At 35.3% G+C, this 15,606-nt stretch overlaps 1 protein-coding gene across 1 annotated transcript; it reads left to right on the top strand.

The window, feature by feature from the left end:
• The first annotated feature begins 5,614 nt into the window (after positions 1-5,614).
• cd36 (CD36 molecule (CD36 blood group)) lies at positions 5,615-14,414 on the top strand. Its single transcript, XM_026231343.1, has 12 exons — positions 5,615-6,011; positions 6,639-6,799; positions 7,148-7,292; positions 7,558-7,704; positions 8,804-8,895; positions 9,116-9,165; positions 10,614-10,683; positions 12,265-12,449; positions 12,560-12,678; positions 12,759-12,832; positions 12,934-12,988; positions 13,934-14,414. Exons 1-12 carry the CDS (start codon positions 5,889-5,891, stop codon positions 14,120-14,122), a joined length of 1,410 nt encoding a protein of 469 aa, XP_026087128.1. The 5' UTR covers positions 5,615-5,888; the 3' UTR covers positions 14,123-14,414.
• The last annotated feature ends 1,192 nt before the right edge of the window (positions 14,415-15,606 follow it).

Below are 15,606 nucleotides of genomic sequence, written 5' to 3'. Positions count from 1 at the left end.
GCACGCAGGCGCGTTCGCGTGTCGAGGCGGGGCCGCGCGCTTGGCCTCAGCATCAGCAGTAAATGGCATGAATGATCCGGGCATCTCTTGGTGCCAGCGAACTGCTGCTTTGCCCTTCTGGCCTGAGTCCAGTTTCAAACAGACTCGCAGGATGAATGGGAGCTATTCAATTCATTTTTGGGGGGTTATCCTAAACAGTCAACCAAAAATTTATTTAGACACCTTCAATATTTTTCACATGATCACAGTTTATTTGATATAGTTTAGGAAATGGTAATACAATATAACAAGAACTTAATCTTGATAATGTCAGATAGCTTTGATAGAAAAGTATTTAATAAATTAGGATGAAGAATTTCTGGGTATAATATGTCACAGATTACTCTATTTTGCTATCCACACTTAGATTATATATATATATATATATATATATATATATATATATATATATATATATATATATATATATATATATATATATATATATATATATATATATATATATATATATATAGTATTCTAATTGTTTAAGGTAGTGAATTGGTGGGTTTTTGTTAAATGTGAGCCAAAATCATCACAATTAAACGAACCAAAGACTTAAACTACTTCAGTCTGTGTGCACTGAATTTATTTAATACACAAGTTTCACAATTTGAGTTGAATTACTGAAATAAATAAACAACATTCTATTTCATTGTGAAGCATCTGTGTGTGTGTGTGTGTGTGTGTGTATATATATATATATATATATATATACACAGTATATAGGCATATATACAGTTGCAATCAAAATTACTCAACCCCTCAGAGACTGCAGTACTTTACAAATACAAGCTTTTCTGAAGATCCAGGATAAAATAAAAATTGCATCTATAACAGTTCACTGGCATATTAAAAGTTTTATTGTCAATATATGATATAAGATTTTTATAAGATTTTTTAATAATACTGCTATGTCATAACTATTCAACCCCATTCAACGTATTCAACCACTATTCAACATTGCTGTTTTTAAATCACTTATTTGCATGGTGGTGAATAAAACACAATTAAGCCTTTAGAAACTATTAAAAACAGAATTAGCTTGAGCTGTTACACATACAGTTAGTGGTATGTCTGCTGCAAAACAGGCAAAGCTCATAAGCAGAAGAACACCATCTCCATCATCAAACTTGGAGGTGGATCAGTCCTGTTATGGGGTTTCTTTACTGTAGAAGGAAGTGGAAATCATGACTGTATGAAGGACATCATGGATTCTTTAAAGTGTCAGGCCATTTTGACAAGAATTGTGATGACTTTGGTGCAAAAACTGAAGCTGATGATCAATAGTCTTTCCTTCAGGACAGTCATCCCAAAGTACACATCCAAATCTACTTCTCCTTGGTTCAGGAATCAGTCATAGAATGTACTTGAGTGACCTGTTCAGTCTCCAGGCTTAATTCTCATGGCAAATATCTGGTGGAATTTGAAGAAAGCAGTGGCAATGTGGAAACCAAAGATGATCAGTGATCTGAAAGCTTTTTCAGGCGAGGAATGAGCCGAGACTATAGTAGAGAGGTGACAGAAGCTTCTGAACACTTACAGACAGCGTTTATTGGAGATTTTAAAGAATAAAAGATTCTGCACAAAGGGGGTTGGTTGAATAATTTTGAACATGGCTGTTTAGAGACATTTTGAATTTTATCACGATTCATCAATGCTCCATTCTCAGAATCACTCAAAAATGTATTAACAAGCTTTCTCTAATACTTTACTGATGCCTTTGTTGAATTGATTGCATAAAATGTTGTTCTCCGTAGCAAAACGTCTTGCAGGTCAATAATTTTGATTGCAACTGTATATAGATCAAAAATGATATCTGGTGTCTATAATTACATTTTGGTTTGACTATGTTAAAATTAGTTGTATTATGTTGTTGTATTAAGTAAATATCTTGGCTGAACTCATGTTAAACTGTCTTAATGACTTAAAACCTGCCTTAATAGTTACTTGTTTAGCTTAAAATTTTCAAGCAAAAGATTTCTTAATTTGTTTCTAGCCAAACAGCGCCATGGTTTTAAATAATCCAATATTTGGTACTTCATCATATGTTTTCTCATGCCATTGAGAGTCATGCTACATGTCTTAACCCTATAAAGCCTACAGGTATATTATAATTGATCAATAATTGATCAATTATTTATTTAATTATATATATATATATATATATATATATATATATATATAAACATCTGGCTTTTGAGTAACATTTATGGGCTATCTCTTAATCTTTTTATTGCATTACATTTCATTATACTTTTTGCCAATAAAAACACAATAATTGCTCAGTTTGTGCCTTTAAATAAAAATGAATGTTTATTTTTACTCCCTGAGTGTAATCTCCACATTTTCATGTGGGCCATAAAAGCCTAATATATAAAATACAATACAAAACAAAACACACATTTGTAAACTTTCAATAAACAAGCTAAGATTCAATAAACAGTTCCATTTCAAAGTCTTTGATCTTTCTGACTACTATTTATTTGTATGTCAGGGTTTATGGAGTAACAACATCACATAAACACTCATCAAACACACACACAAACAAAAAACAATAACTTAAATCTACTTCAATCAGGCCTCAAGACTTAAACACAACAAGGGTGACAGTAATCAAACTGACAAGGGGAATGTAAACTAAACGTGGCAACTAAATCAACAACAGTGTAAATAAAAGCGTCAAGTGGTCAAACAATGCACCCATATTAATTATTCATGCTCCAGTGCATGCTGGGAAGAAGGTAAATGGGACCAAATCACAAAACCCTTTTTGTAAGCCTCTTTGAGCTAGAACATTAAAACTTACCCTCTCTTTTTTAAAAATGATATTATATCTTCAAATGAGTAGATTTGCTTGAAATATTAGTCATTTTGTTTAAATACAACAATAAAGCAAATATTTGTTATTTTGTTGTTTCTGTTTTTCATTCCTTTCATTCCCTATTCAATATATCATTCATTCATTCATTCATAAGGAGAAATATTGGCAGCTGTTTCTGTAAGCTGTTAAAATATATTAACAAAGCAAACTTTGAATGAAGTATTTTTATGCATGTTCTTGCATGCATGTTTATGCATTTCATTATGCATGCTCATGTGCTTGTTTACTGGATTTTCTATTCTATTCTATTCTATTCTATTCTATTCTATTCTATTCTGTTCTATTCATCTCAGTGTCCCAGTTGTGTCTTCTCAGGTTCATGAGTTTGTCCTAGATCCATCACAGATGCCAGTTGCACAATGGACCATATGTTCCAAGGTCAAATGAACTGTGACCACATCTCACTGCAACATCAACACTGCTGACAATCCTGCGTAGCTTGCAGAAAGAGCCTCAAAAATCATTACACCATCACTCCTCGGTCAAGGATCAGCCTTTTAATATGCAAGCACGACTGTCTGTGTGGTTTAAGCAGATCAATTTGGAAGTGACCTCAGACCTTACAGTTGCTTTGAGCTGCTGAAAAAACACAACTGCTTTGAGTGAGCATTTGCATTGGATCTCCAAGGGTTACAACACTGTACCCACACATTTACATGTCACATGAGGCTATTACAGCTTGTATGCAAAGTGTGTGACTGTCTGCGACAGTTCAGTGAGTACACGAGGCAGGTGATAAAAAAAAAAAATGCGTTTGTCAAAACTATGGAACTGAACATAACAATGTGTTAATTAGTGAGTTAAACTTTTTTTGGTAACTTTTGCCAATTTAGCTAGTATGTTTTAGAAAAAAATGCAACATTTTCAAATAAAAACATTTTTGTCTATCAAAAAATAAATCTATCAAAACTGATTGACACTGTATTTGGCAATGTTTTACATAATATGACACTTTATAACCCCTTTTATTTGTTGTTATTATATTAGTTAACATAAACTAACAATGAGCATTTATTAATCTTAGTTAATGTAAATTTCAGCATTAACTAATACATTTTTAAAAACTAAAATTCACATCAATGCACTGTGAACTAACATGAAACATAACATTTCAGCTCATTTTTAACTAACATTATCAAATATGTATTAATAACATTAACAAATGAGATCTTGTTTTAAAGAGTAAGCATTTAAAAAAATATATTTTATAAATGTATTCATAAATAATCTTTCATAAATGGGTAAAATATAATTAGCATATCTCAACAATAGTGAAAGCCAACGAATGTAGTTTTATTTATTAATAAATAAATAAATTGATAAATAATGCCGCTATACAAGCTGGGAAGTTAAACTCTAGAAATAATAGTTCTGTGGACACTAATAAAGTTATTCTATAAATAAATCAAATATAAGCTACTGTAATACAGACAGATAGGTCATTGTGTTTTACACTGTGATTCTGAAAACTGCAATAATTCCTGCACCTGTTTACTGTGACGTCACGCTGCAGACCTACTGTTTTATGACAATTTTGTACAACCTGCCAGCAACCTCCAGTAGTTGAAGACTGACCTCTAGTGCCCTGTCAATATAAACTTGCGTTGACTGTCCTGATTCATTCGCAGATGCAGTTGCATGAAGCTCAAATAAAATGGTTGCACGGTAAAAGTTCATCCTAACTTCTTTTGCACGATTTCAAAATAAAGAAGAGATTTATATTTGTTTATGTTTACATTTAGATGTATGTGTTTTATTTTGCCCGTTTTTATGTGTATTCCTGAAAGGACCCCAAGAAGCCCACATGTACAGTAACTACCTTTACATTGACAGCCAAAAAACATCAACAAGAAACATCAACACACTGCAGTCTTACAGACAAACTGAAACCCATGAACACTAGAGGACAGTACAAGCTAAAAATCCACTCTGATAATACTACTTAGAGAAGACACTGAAAAACAACTCTCTCTTTATAACACACACACAGAGAGAGAGAGAGAGAGAGAGAGAGAGAGAGAGCACATGTGAGAGGGAAAGTAGCTACAATACGAGATAAAAAATGTAGTCCACTAATGCATAACAACAATAACTAGTAATAATAAAAACAACCCTTGAACTTTGTATTGGCTTACTATTTTGTGTATGTCCATTATCTAAGCTATACTTCCACTGCTGCTTATAAATATAAGAGCATTTTAAATGTCAGGGAACGTATTTATTGCACAATATGAAGTGCTTCATTGTGATTGGTCTTTGGGAAATTCAGTGGTCTGATATTCTATTTTCTATTTTAAATGTTATGTGTATCCCTTAAATTGTTGTCTGGATTTCTTGGATTGCTCGCTTCGGATTGGTATTAGCTATATACATAAAAAAATATATAGGCTATTCAAAGTAAGTGTACTGCAATGCTTGATTCTGATTGGTTAATTGGTAAATAGAATTTAGAAAATAGAATATTTCTTTCCCATTTTGTGAGAAATTATCCTGTTAGCTATCATAGAATGCTCAAAAGTAAATTTAAAATCAACATTTAATAAAACATATTAGATAATGTTAGAATGCGTTATTTTTAATCAAGAAATGACACTTATTCCCCCTTTTCTGATTTCTTTTCTCTGTTCTTTTCGAGGCTCTAAAGTCTTATTGAAGTCGATTATACATTTCAAAGTGACTTCTGAGTCTTAACCTGTGTGAAAGCTCAGCTCTCGTCTGATAGTGACATTGGTCTTGGCTTGTGAATGCCGCGCGTTACGCGCCCGCTCCCCGCCCAGCAGTGCGTTATCGCGCTCAGATAACTCCGTCTTAACGAGGGTCTCCGGGTGTGATGCGCAGGAGCCCAGTCCTAAATCTCGTCCTCTGCAACCTTCGATCCCTGGAACTTACATAATTCGTAGGACGACCTCATGCTCGCACCTGACGCGCCGCAGGTCAGTGTTGGTCCAGGCTGCTGCTCGCCATCATGACCTGCTGTGGTCTGAAATGCGGGCTCACCACAGGGACCTTGCTGGGCGCCCTGATCGCCTTGCTGGGCGGGATCCTCATCCCTGTGGGCAACATGTTCATTAAAAACACCGTGCTCACGGTAAGCCGTCGTCTTTTTATATCAATATTCGTCGCACATGCATTTGCAGATCTCCCAGAAAGGCATACAGTACATGATGAAGTTGCTGTGGAGAAATATTCTGAATAATTTAGGAACAGTCAGTGTAGGGTACAACGTACTATCAATGATGTATGAGAGTAAATAAAATGGGGTTTATGGGTCAAGGGCATTTCTTAATAAATGTATTTTCACATGTATTTAATATGCAATGTATTGATTAGGATTTGCTCTTTAATTACCTGTATATATTTCGCTGAAGGGCTATTAAAGATCATTTAATACATTTGACATCAACATACATTGAGTATGTTAGATAGTATTTTATATCTGATGTATTTAAACAGCAGCTTTTCGAAGTACCTCATGGTGTCAAGGTCAATGACAGCGTTTTAAATTAGCTCTATTTCTGTATTTATGCAAAAAATAAAAATTATTGTAGACTTAGAGGTGTTTTTCTACACAGAAAATGATTGAAAATAACACCATATTGAGAAACATTTAGTGGTTTGTGTCAACTTGCCCCAGCCTACCCCATTTTGAATTGAACACAATGTAATATGAAAGTGCAAAGAGTATCTAACACCAAGTATGTTTGTGTCTCTATAGGAAACGGTGTTGGAAAACGGGACTTTAGCATTTGACACCTGGACGTCTGTAGACACGCAGATGTACAGGCAGTTTTGGCTTTTTGACGTGCAGAACCCGGATGACGTTTTAAGTCAAGGGGCCAAACCCGTGCTGGTGCAGAAAGGACCGTACACGTACAGGTAAGACTTGCTGTATAAATAGATTTTCAATCGACACTCATGTAAACCAATCATTGTTCTTTTAAAGGTAGAGAAAGTCGAAGCAAATCGAGCAAATTGACTCTTTGAGCTTTAAAAATGCACTCACAAATTCCCTATCCTCTTAAACTACCTGCAATAAAGCAGAAAGAATCCCAAAGCATCAGTTCTTTGATAAAGTATAGGCCATTTTTACCTATTTCTGAGACTTGTGCTTAGAAATAGACAATATCAATGTAAGCGCTTTCATTTTTCTTACAATTTGAAGGCAGTAAATGCTCATAATGGATTGTGGTCTAATACGCTCTCATGCTCTCTGTTGTCCTCTAGGACGCGTTTTACCCCCAAAACAAATGTCACCTTCAATGATAACTACACTGTGACCTTTGTGCGGCCAGCGGGAGCCATCTTTGAGCCTAGCATGTCAGTAGGCACAGAGGAGGATGTATTCACATCGCTCAATCTAGCTGTAGCAGTATGTATTGATAAAATGTTGATATATGTTATTATCTGTTATTAACAGTCAGCACAGCACCTGTGTTAAAATGTAACCAACAATGCAGCAAAGTCATCAGCCTCATATCCATTGTCATAGATTATATTTATAATTACAGGTGATGTGCAGTCGGACAAAAGTGCTTTTGAAGTAATAAATGCAAATACATTTTTTTAGGCAGATGAATTTTTGGGGTCTATGGTTTTGCTTTGATCAGTGTGAACTTCGTTTCTTTCTTTTTCAGGGTGTTTACAGTTTACTAGATCATAGACTTGCAAACTTGCTCATCCAACGCTCCAGTTCCACACTCTTCCAGAGCAGGACTGTTAAGGAATTGTTGTGGGGCTACAAAGACCCAATGCTGGGCAGCAGGCTTGGAGTTTTTTATCCAGTAAGGCTTCGTGGCATTCACTTCTAAACATTTAAAGCTTCATGATTAATAAACTGTATCATATATTCTAATGCAATTAGACTATTTGTATTGTCAATGATCAAAATAATTTGTAACATATGCGAATATATTACTTAAGATTTATGTAAGAATAAAAAATAACTGAGAAAGTAAGAGTACTTAAGGGGATAATTCACCCAAGAATGGAATTTGCTGAATATTTATTCCCCCTCAGGCCTTCCGGATATGTAGCGGAGTTTGTATCTTCATCTGAAAAGATTTGGAGAAATGTAGCATCACTTGCTCACCAGTGGATCCTCTCCAGTGAATGGGTACCGTCAGGATACGCGGTCAAACAGCTGATAAAAACATAAATTAAGTCCATTAATTATTGTCTACTAAAATTAATCTTTTAGGCGTTTTGACTTTAAACTGTCGCTTCTGGCCAAAAAATGAGTTCATTATCCATAATAACGCTTCCTTCAGTGAAGAGACTCATCCCCTGTTGTCCTCTCAAAGTGAAATCCATGTTTAAAACTCTTTTGGACTGTTTTCACTTCACTTCATCTGAACATATTTCTCTCCTGATTCAGACAGAATGGCTTTTTTTACTGGAAGAAGCATTTTTATGGACAGAAGTTTGAAACATCTTGATGAATTTATTATATTTTACATGTATTTCTTTAATCACACAACAATAAATAATGGAATGGAAATGTGTGGATTATTGGGATGTTTTTATCAGCTGTTCAGTCTCTTACTTCAATGGCACCCCTTCCATTGTTGAGAAAGAAATGTAATGCTAAATTTCTCCAAATCTGTTGTGATGAAGGAACAAACTCATCTACATCTTGGATGGCCCGAGGGTGAGTATATTTACAGCAACGTTTTTGTTCTGAGTGCATTCCTTTAAAGACACCATCAATGTTTTAAGAAAAGCTTGTTATAGATAAGCCTTGAAGTTAATCCACACAATTTCTCTTCTCTTCTGTCTGTAAATCAGAATTTAAAAAACGCTTATGTTTCCAGCTTTTACTTCCGTTTGTTGTTAGTTATGCTCTTACATTCAGAGAAAATCTTTTTTTCTTTCTTCTTTTAGTACAATGACACCATCGATGGACCATACACTGTATTCACAGGCAAAGATGACATCAATAATGTAGCCACGATTGAACGCTGGGCAGGTGAAACGTAAGTATATGAATTCATGTAACAGAGAATATTTACATGGTCCTTTTGGTTGTAAATAGGTTTGTTGATCTCTAAAATGACCCAGACCTTAAATGTAAATACTGTATATACAGATCCAACCGTCAGACATTTTGTTTGTGATTTAAGTGAGCAATGAATCAATCACATGCTTTAACACAATATTAGTAAAACTCAGACTAACAATCTTCATGTTGTACAGATCGCTGAGTTACTGGAATGACCCTTATTGCAACAAGATAAACGGGACAGGCAAGTTTACCTCTTACATATTACACTGATATGGAACTCATTGTGAAGTAATTACATTGTTGTTGACATATACTGAACAAAATTATAAATGCAACACTTGTTTTTGCCCCATTTTTCATGAGCTGAACAAAGATCTAAGACTTTTCCTATGTACACAAAAGGCCTTTTCCTTTCAAATATTGTTCACAAATCTGTCTAAATCTGTGTTAGTGAGCAATTCTTCTTTGCCGAGATAATCCATCCACCTCACAGGTGTGGCATATCAAGATGCTGATTAGACAGCACGATTATTGCACAGGTGTGCTTTAGGCTGGCCACAATAAAAGGCCACTCTACAATGTTCAGTTTTATCACACAGCACAATGCCACAGATGCTCGTCATCTTCATCGGGGTCTCGACCTGACTGCAGTTCGTCGTCATAACCGACCCGAGTGGGCAAATGCTCACATTCGATGCCGTCTGGCACATTGGAGAGGTGTTCTCTTCACGGATGAATCCCGGTTTTCACTGTACAGGGCAGATGGCAGACAGCGTGTATGGCGTCATGTGGGTGAGCAGTTTGCTGATGTCAGTGTTGTGGATCGAGTGGCTCATGGTGGCGGTGGGGTTATGGTATGGGTAGGCATATGTTATGGACAATGAACACAGATGCATTTTATCAATGACATTTTGAATGCACAAAGATACCGTGATGAGATCCTGAAGCACATTGTTGTGCCATTCATCCACGACCATCACCTCATGTTGCAGCATGATAATGCACGGCCCCATGTTGCAAGGATCTGTACACAATTCCTGGTATCTGAAAACATCCAAGGTCTTGCATGGCCAGCATCACTGGACATGTCACCCACTGAGCATGTTTGGGATGCTCTGGATCGGCGTATACGACAGCATGTTCCAGTTCCTGCCAATAACTGGCAACTTCACTCAGCCATTGAAGAGGAGTGGACCAACATTCAGCAGGCCACAATCAACAACCTGATCAACTTTTAGAACTGCACATTTTAGAGCCTTTTATTGGGGTCAGCCTAAGGCACCCCTGTGCAATAATCATGCTGTCTAATCAGCATCTTGATATGCCACACCTGTGAGGTGGATGGATTTTCTCGGCAAAGGAGAAGTGCTCACGAACACAGATTTAGACAGATTTGTGAACAATATTTGAGAGAAATATTCACATCAGCAGCGAACCGTCCCAGAGTTCTCTTGAACCCTACCCCAGACCACCCTTTTTAAGAGGACTCGGGTACGGTTCGTGGGTGCGTACCGAGTTCGGAAAACGGCATTCACATCATCCAAACGAACTGAACTCTGACGTCAATCGAACCCGGGTGCGCACCAAAAGCACTAGTGTCAAAGCAACCTTAGATATACGAAATGAAGTTCAACAAATGTAATATTTCACACATTAATCACATTTAATTTTGTATTCATATGTCAACAGATGGTTCCTCCTTCCACCCTTTCCTGAACAAGAAAGAACCCCTGTTCTTCTTTTCTTCCGATATCTGCAGGTATTTCGAGATTGTTCCCTGATTATCAGTAGAAAAGTCAATCAAATACACTTACGTCATAATATAACCCAAAACATCTGCAAACATCTTTCTCAAAACTAACTTCACTTCTCTCTCAGAACTAACTTTTAACCAGGTGGTCTCAAGGTGATTATGAGTCTTAATTGCTTATGCTTATCTTTCTTTTCATTAAATGCCATTTGTTATGGCTTTCATCCATTTTATTTGAGATATACATTTCCAGATATTTTCTGAGGACACTGTACATGTTGAAACGCCACTCATCAGCAATGTTCTCATTATCTATTGATTAAAGTCTCATTTTCTCCATGAGTGTTCATGGACTTTTATCTCTCCGCATCTGATTAGATTTGGAATCCTGCTGTTATACAGATCTAGCACATCTAAGTGGAGGTTTTATACATCCAATTTTGGTTTGACATTACCACCAGAGGTCAGGCCACTCTTTCTGAAGGGTCACAGATGTCAGAATAAACTTTAGTTCCAGCAGTTCCTTACTTTTATCACAATACATCATGTGTGACTTTAAAGGCATAGCTGCAGAAGATCAAAGCTAGACAGTCTTTTTATATATATATACATAGTCACATGACAAGTGTTAAAAATTTATTACAGAGACCATGTCTTGAGGCTTTTGAAATAGTTTTTCCTAATGTTTTCACTCATGCATATACAATGGCTAAAAAAGTATTCAGACACTGAAAACATGCTTAAAAATGTATGAAAGTTATTGCATTATATGCAAAATATCAAATGAAATGTAGCATTTTAAATTCTAAAGGATACTTTTTAAACAGAATATATATATATATATATACACACACACACACACACACGCACACAATTTTATTCTATCAGTTTAGTACTATTAATATACATTGCCTATAATCATTTTAAGAAATTATTTTTTTGTTGAGCAAGGACAAATTAAATTGATCAAAAGTGACAGTAAAGACTTTTTAGAATGTTACATAAAAAACCTGTTTCAAATTGGTGCTATGAAGCTCCTCTATTTTTGTTTTTTTTAATCCATCAAAGAACCCTGAAATATATATTATATATATCAAAGGTTCTACAAAAAGTATAAGCCCTGTTTTAAAAATGGATCATGTGACAGTGAAGACTGGAGTAATGGCAGCTGAAAATTTATTTTTTGCCATCACAGGAATCAAATGAGATTTCAACTATATTAAAATAGAAAAAAAGTAAGGTTGAATTGTAATGCTGTCTTTTTGATTAAATACATGCAGCTTTGGTGAGAATAAGAAATTCCTTATATATAAAAAATTATATATATAAATAACCATATATAATATATATATATATATATATATATATATATATATATATATATATATATATAATATATATATATATATATATATATATATATATATAATATATATATATATATATATATATATATATATATATATATATATATATATATATATATATGGTGTATTATATCAATTATAGAATAATTGATATACTGTTTAATATACTCCTTCCCCCTTTGAAACGCATACATTTGTGATAGATATCATACTTGTCCTCTAGGTCAGTATCTGCTGAGTATGAGGAAACTGTTGACCTGAAGGGAATCGATGTGTATCGGTACATGTTGCCTCCTGAAGCTCTGGCCTCTCCGGTGGAGAACCCAGATAACCAGTGTTACTGTACAGACTCTGTGATCACCAGAAACTGCACTACAGCAGGACTTCTTGACCTCACCGCCTGTAGAGGTCAGTGCTTTGGGCCTCGTATGAAGTCAACTGAGACTGACGTACTGTAGAAACTAGTTTAGTTTACTGAATGCTTGATTTGAGTTTTTATATTCAATATTTTTCAACAGGAACCCCAGTGTTCCTCTCTCTACCCCACTTCCTCTATGGCAGCAATAATCTCCATCAAGGTGTGATCGGACTGAACCCAAACTTTGATGAGCACTCCATATTTCTGGATGTAGAACCGGTGAGGAACCCATTTCAAGTTTGCTTTTATTAAAAGGAAGAAGCTTAAAGATAAAACAATGCATCTTGTGTCATTTGTAGATTACAGGTTTCACTCTGAGATTTGCAAAACGACTTCAGGTCAACATGCTGTACGGCCCATCGGATAGTATTGTGTATGTAAACAGGCATCACACATCGTCACTGATGCACTGCACTTTGCTAAGTTCATACATGCACAACCTAACATAATATCCTGTGTCTTTCTTCCACATAGAATTTTGAACAAAATCAAGGATTACACAGTTTTCCCTATTTTATGGGTAAATGAGGTAAGCATTTAATGAGGCATCTACAGTATTTCATTAAAGCAGTTAGGTCCAGCTAAAGGGTCCTACTAAAATGTGTAAGTCCACTTAATGCATGCAGGTCCAAAGAAAGCATTTGGGTTGAATTAAAGGATATAGATTAAAAAAAAAAAAAAAAAAACTATTTTTAAACCATTAAGATCAAATTAAAGCATTTATGTACATCTAAAACATTTATGGTCAAATACAGCATTCTGGTCCAAATAAAGTATTTATTAATGTCCAATTAAAGAAAATTGGTCAAAATAAAGCATTAAGGTCCAACTAGTTAATTAAGTCAGTAAAATCTTATTTATTTTATTTTTATACAGCATATATTAAATAGTACATACAAATTTGATATGTGTTTATGATTATATGATTATATTCAGCTAAAGCATTTAGATAAAATAAGTACAATCTAGATCCATTAGCTCATTGGGACCAACAAAGTCATTTCTGAAATCTTACGTCTGATATATCAGAAGAATTATTACATTCCATAAACAGCTAATCTTACACATGTAGGGATGCATGACAAATATCGCCAATATTTAATGCACATTTGGTCAGTAAGGCCGGTTCTGTAATTAGCAGTAATTATCTACATGTGCGTGATTTTACATGGAGCATGGAGTTTTTCACTCACAAGCTGCGCAAAACCACGATCATATTTTGCGCATTTTTCGTGCAGCTTGTCAGTGAATAATGGCTCTAAGTAATAAATGCTGTCATACATGAAATCACGCATGTGTAGAGATTTACCGCTGATTACAGAACCGACATTACTGACCAGATGCGCTTTAAATATTGGACGATATTTATCGCACATCCCTATATACATGTCTGACCCCTGGACCATCTGATTGTTTCATCAGAGCAGGATTAGGTGCCACCTGACTGTAAGATTTTGTCTCTTATTTGTGTTAGACGGCAGTTCTGGATGATGAGACGGCCGACATGTTCAAGAAAGAGCTGACTGCTCGGATCGACCTGTTGGAAGGGTTTCAGATCGGACTCATTGTGTTCGGCTTAGTCTTATTCGCCAGCTGTTTGATCGGATTGATTGCGGTGTGCACAAAACCGAGCAATAACAAACTTTCTTTGATTGTTAAATAAAAAGAGGGATGCTTGGTGCTTTTTGTGTTTGATTTTTTGATAGCGCACTTTGTGGGAATTGTATATTGTAATTTTCATTTGCGCTCAGAGTACCGCAATTCTATAAACTCTGCATTTTTGTGGAGCAAAATGATTTCTTTCTGTATTTCACTTGATATTGTATCAAGTCATACTTTAAATAGTTATTAAGACAAAAATTCTGCCATTTTGTGGTCGTACTGTGGTTAATTTAAATATGAAATAGTTTTGTATGTCAGCACAATTTCAGTAAAACAAAGAACTGTGAAACTTGGCCTCATTGTGATTTGTGGTTTCTGGAATTGTTTTTTTCTGTACTCTTTGCGTAGTTCTTGTCGTCTACACATCTCAAATCACAAATCTAGTTTTGCCTTCTCATGTGTAAGAACAATAACCAGACTGATAAACAGAAACAGAAGAAATCCTGTAAATCCTTATGATTCACTTTCCATTCTCCAAATGGCTGCTGAATCAGAATGGGAGGTTTTGTAGAACGAGAGTCTTGGGGTTGAGCAGGGGTTTGTTTAATATGAAAGTAGGCCTGGGAGCTACCTCCCTTCTTCCTGCTTTATGAATTATAAAGCACTACTGGTCACCTCCGACTGCTGCTTTTCTGCTGTGGTTTGACCCATGGGTTTTAAACTGCTAAAGGCCAGAGCAAACAGCAGGTTTTTACTCTACTTTGGAATAAAGGTTTGACAAATGCCCTACTAAGTCGTACTGTATGTGTGTGTTTATTAATTAATTTTGCATGCTCGTTTTTACATTTACCTTTGCCACCATCATAATAAAAATAATCTTTACAAACAATTTAACGCTAACCTTAAAGGGATAGTTCACCCCAGAATTTTAATTCTGTCATTAATTACTCAACCTCATGTTGTTCCAAACCTGTGAGACCTTTCCTAATTTTCAGAACACAAATTTGGATATTTTTGATGAAATCCAAGAGCTCTCTGAACCTTTAATAGACAGCAATGCAACTGAAATGTGCCCAGGCCCAGAAACACAGTAAGGACATCGATAAAATAGTCCATGAGACATCAGTGGTTCAACTATAATTTTATGAAGCTACAAGAATAGTTTTTCTGTCCAAAGAAAACAAAAAAAATAACGATTAAATCAACAGCTCTTCTCCTCCAAGTCACGTATTCCGTCATTATGGAGAGTACCAAGACACATGCGCATTGCTTTCCTTTGCACATAATCAAGGCTTAGTGCATGCGTGTTCTATGTCAGCAGCATCATGCGCATGCATTGTTTACATGCTCTCAATAATGGCAGAAGATGTGATTTTTTAAAGAAAAAAAAAAGTTAAATAAAGTCATCATTTTTTGTTTTATTTGCACACAAAAGTATTCTTGTAACTTCATGAAATTAGATTTGACCAACCTTACTTACATTTCAGTTAGGCTATTACTCTCTATAGAGGGGTACGACAGAACATGTGGTGAGTAGCAAATGAC

This window comes from Carassius auratus, chromosome 4, assembly GCF_003368295.1.
Source record: "Carassius auratus strain Wakin chromosome 4, ASM336829v1, whole genome shotgun sequence".
Lineage (NCBI taxonomy): Eukaryota > Metazoa > Chordata > Actinopteri > Cypriniformes > Cyprinidae > Carassius > Carassius auratus.
This window is presented reverse-complemented; position numbering and strand designations above follow the sequence as displayed.

Bases quoted from the DNA above. Each gene is read 5' to 3' on its own strand.
- cd36 (XM_026231343.1), top strand. From the start codon at position 5,889: ATGACCTGCTGTGGTCTGAAATGCGGGCTCACCACAGGGACCTTGCTG. The intron at 8,896-9,115 runs GTAAGTATATGA...CATGTTGTACAG, and splicing joins GAACGCTGGGCAGGTGAAAC to ATCGCTGAGTTACTGGAATG. The intron at 12,989-13,933 runs GTAAGCATTTAA...TATTTGTGTTAG, and splicing joins CTATTTTATGGGTAAATGAG to ACGGCAGTTCTGGATGATGA.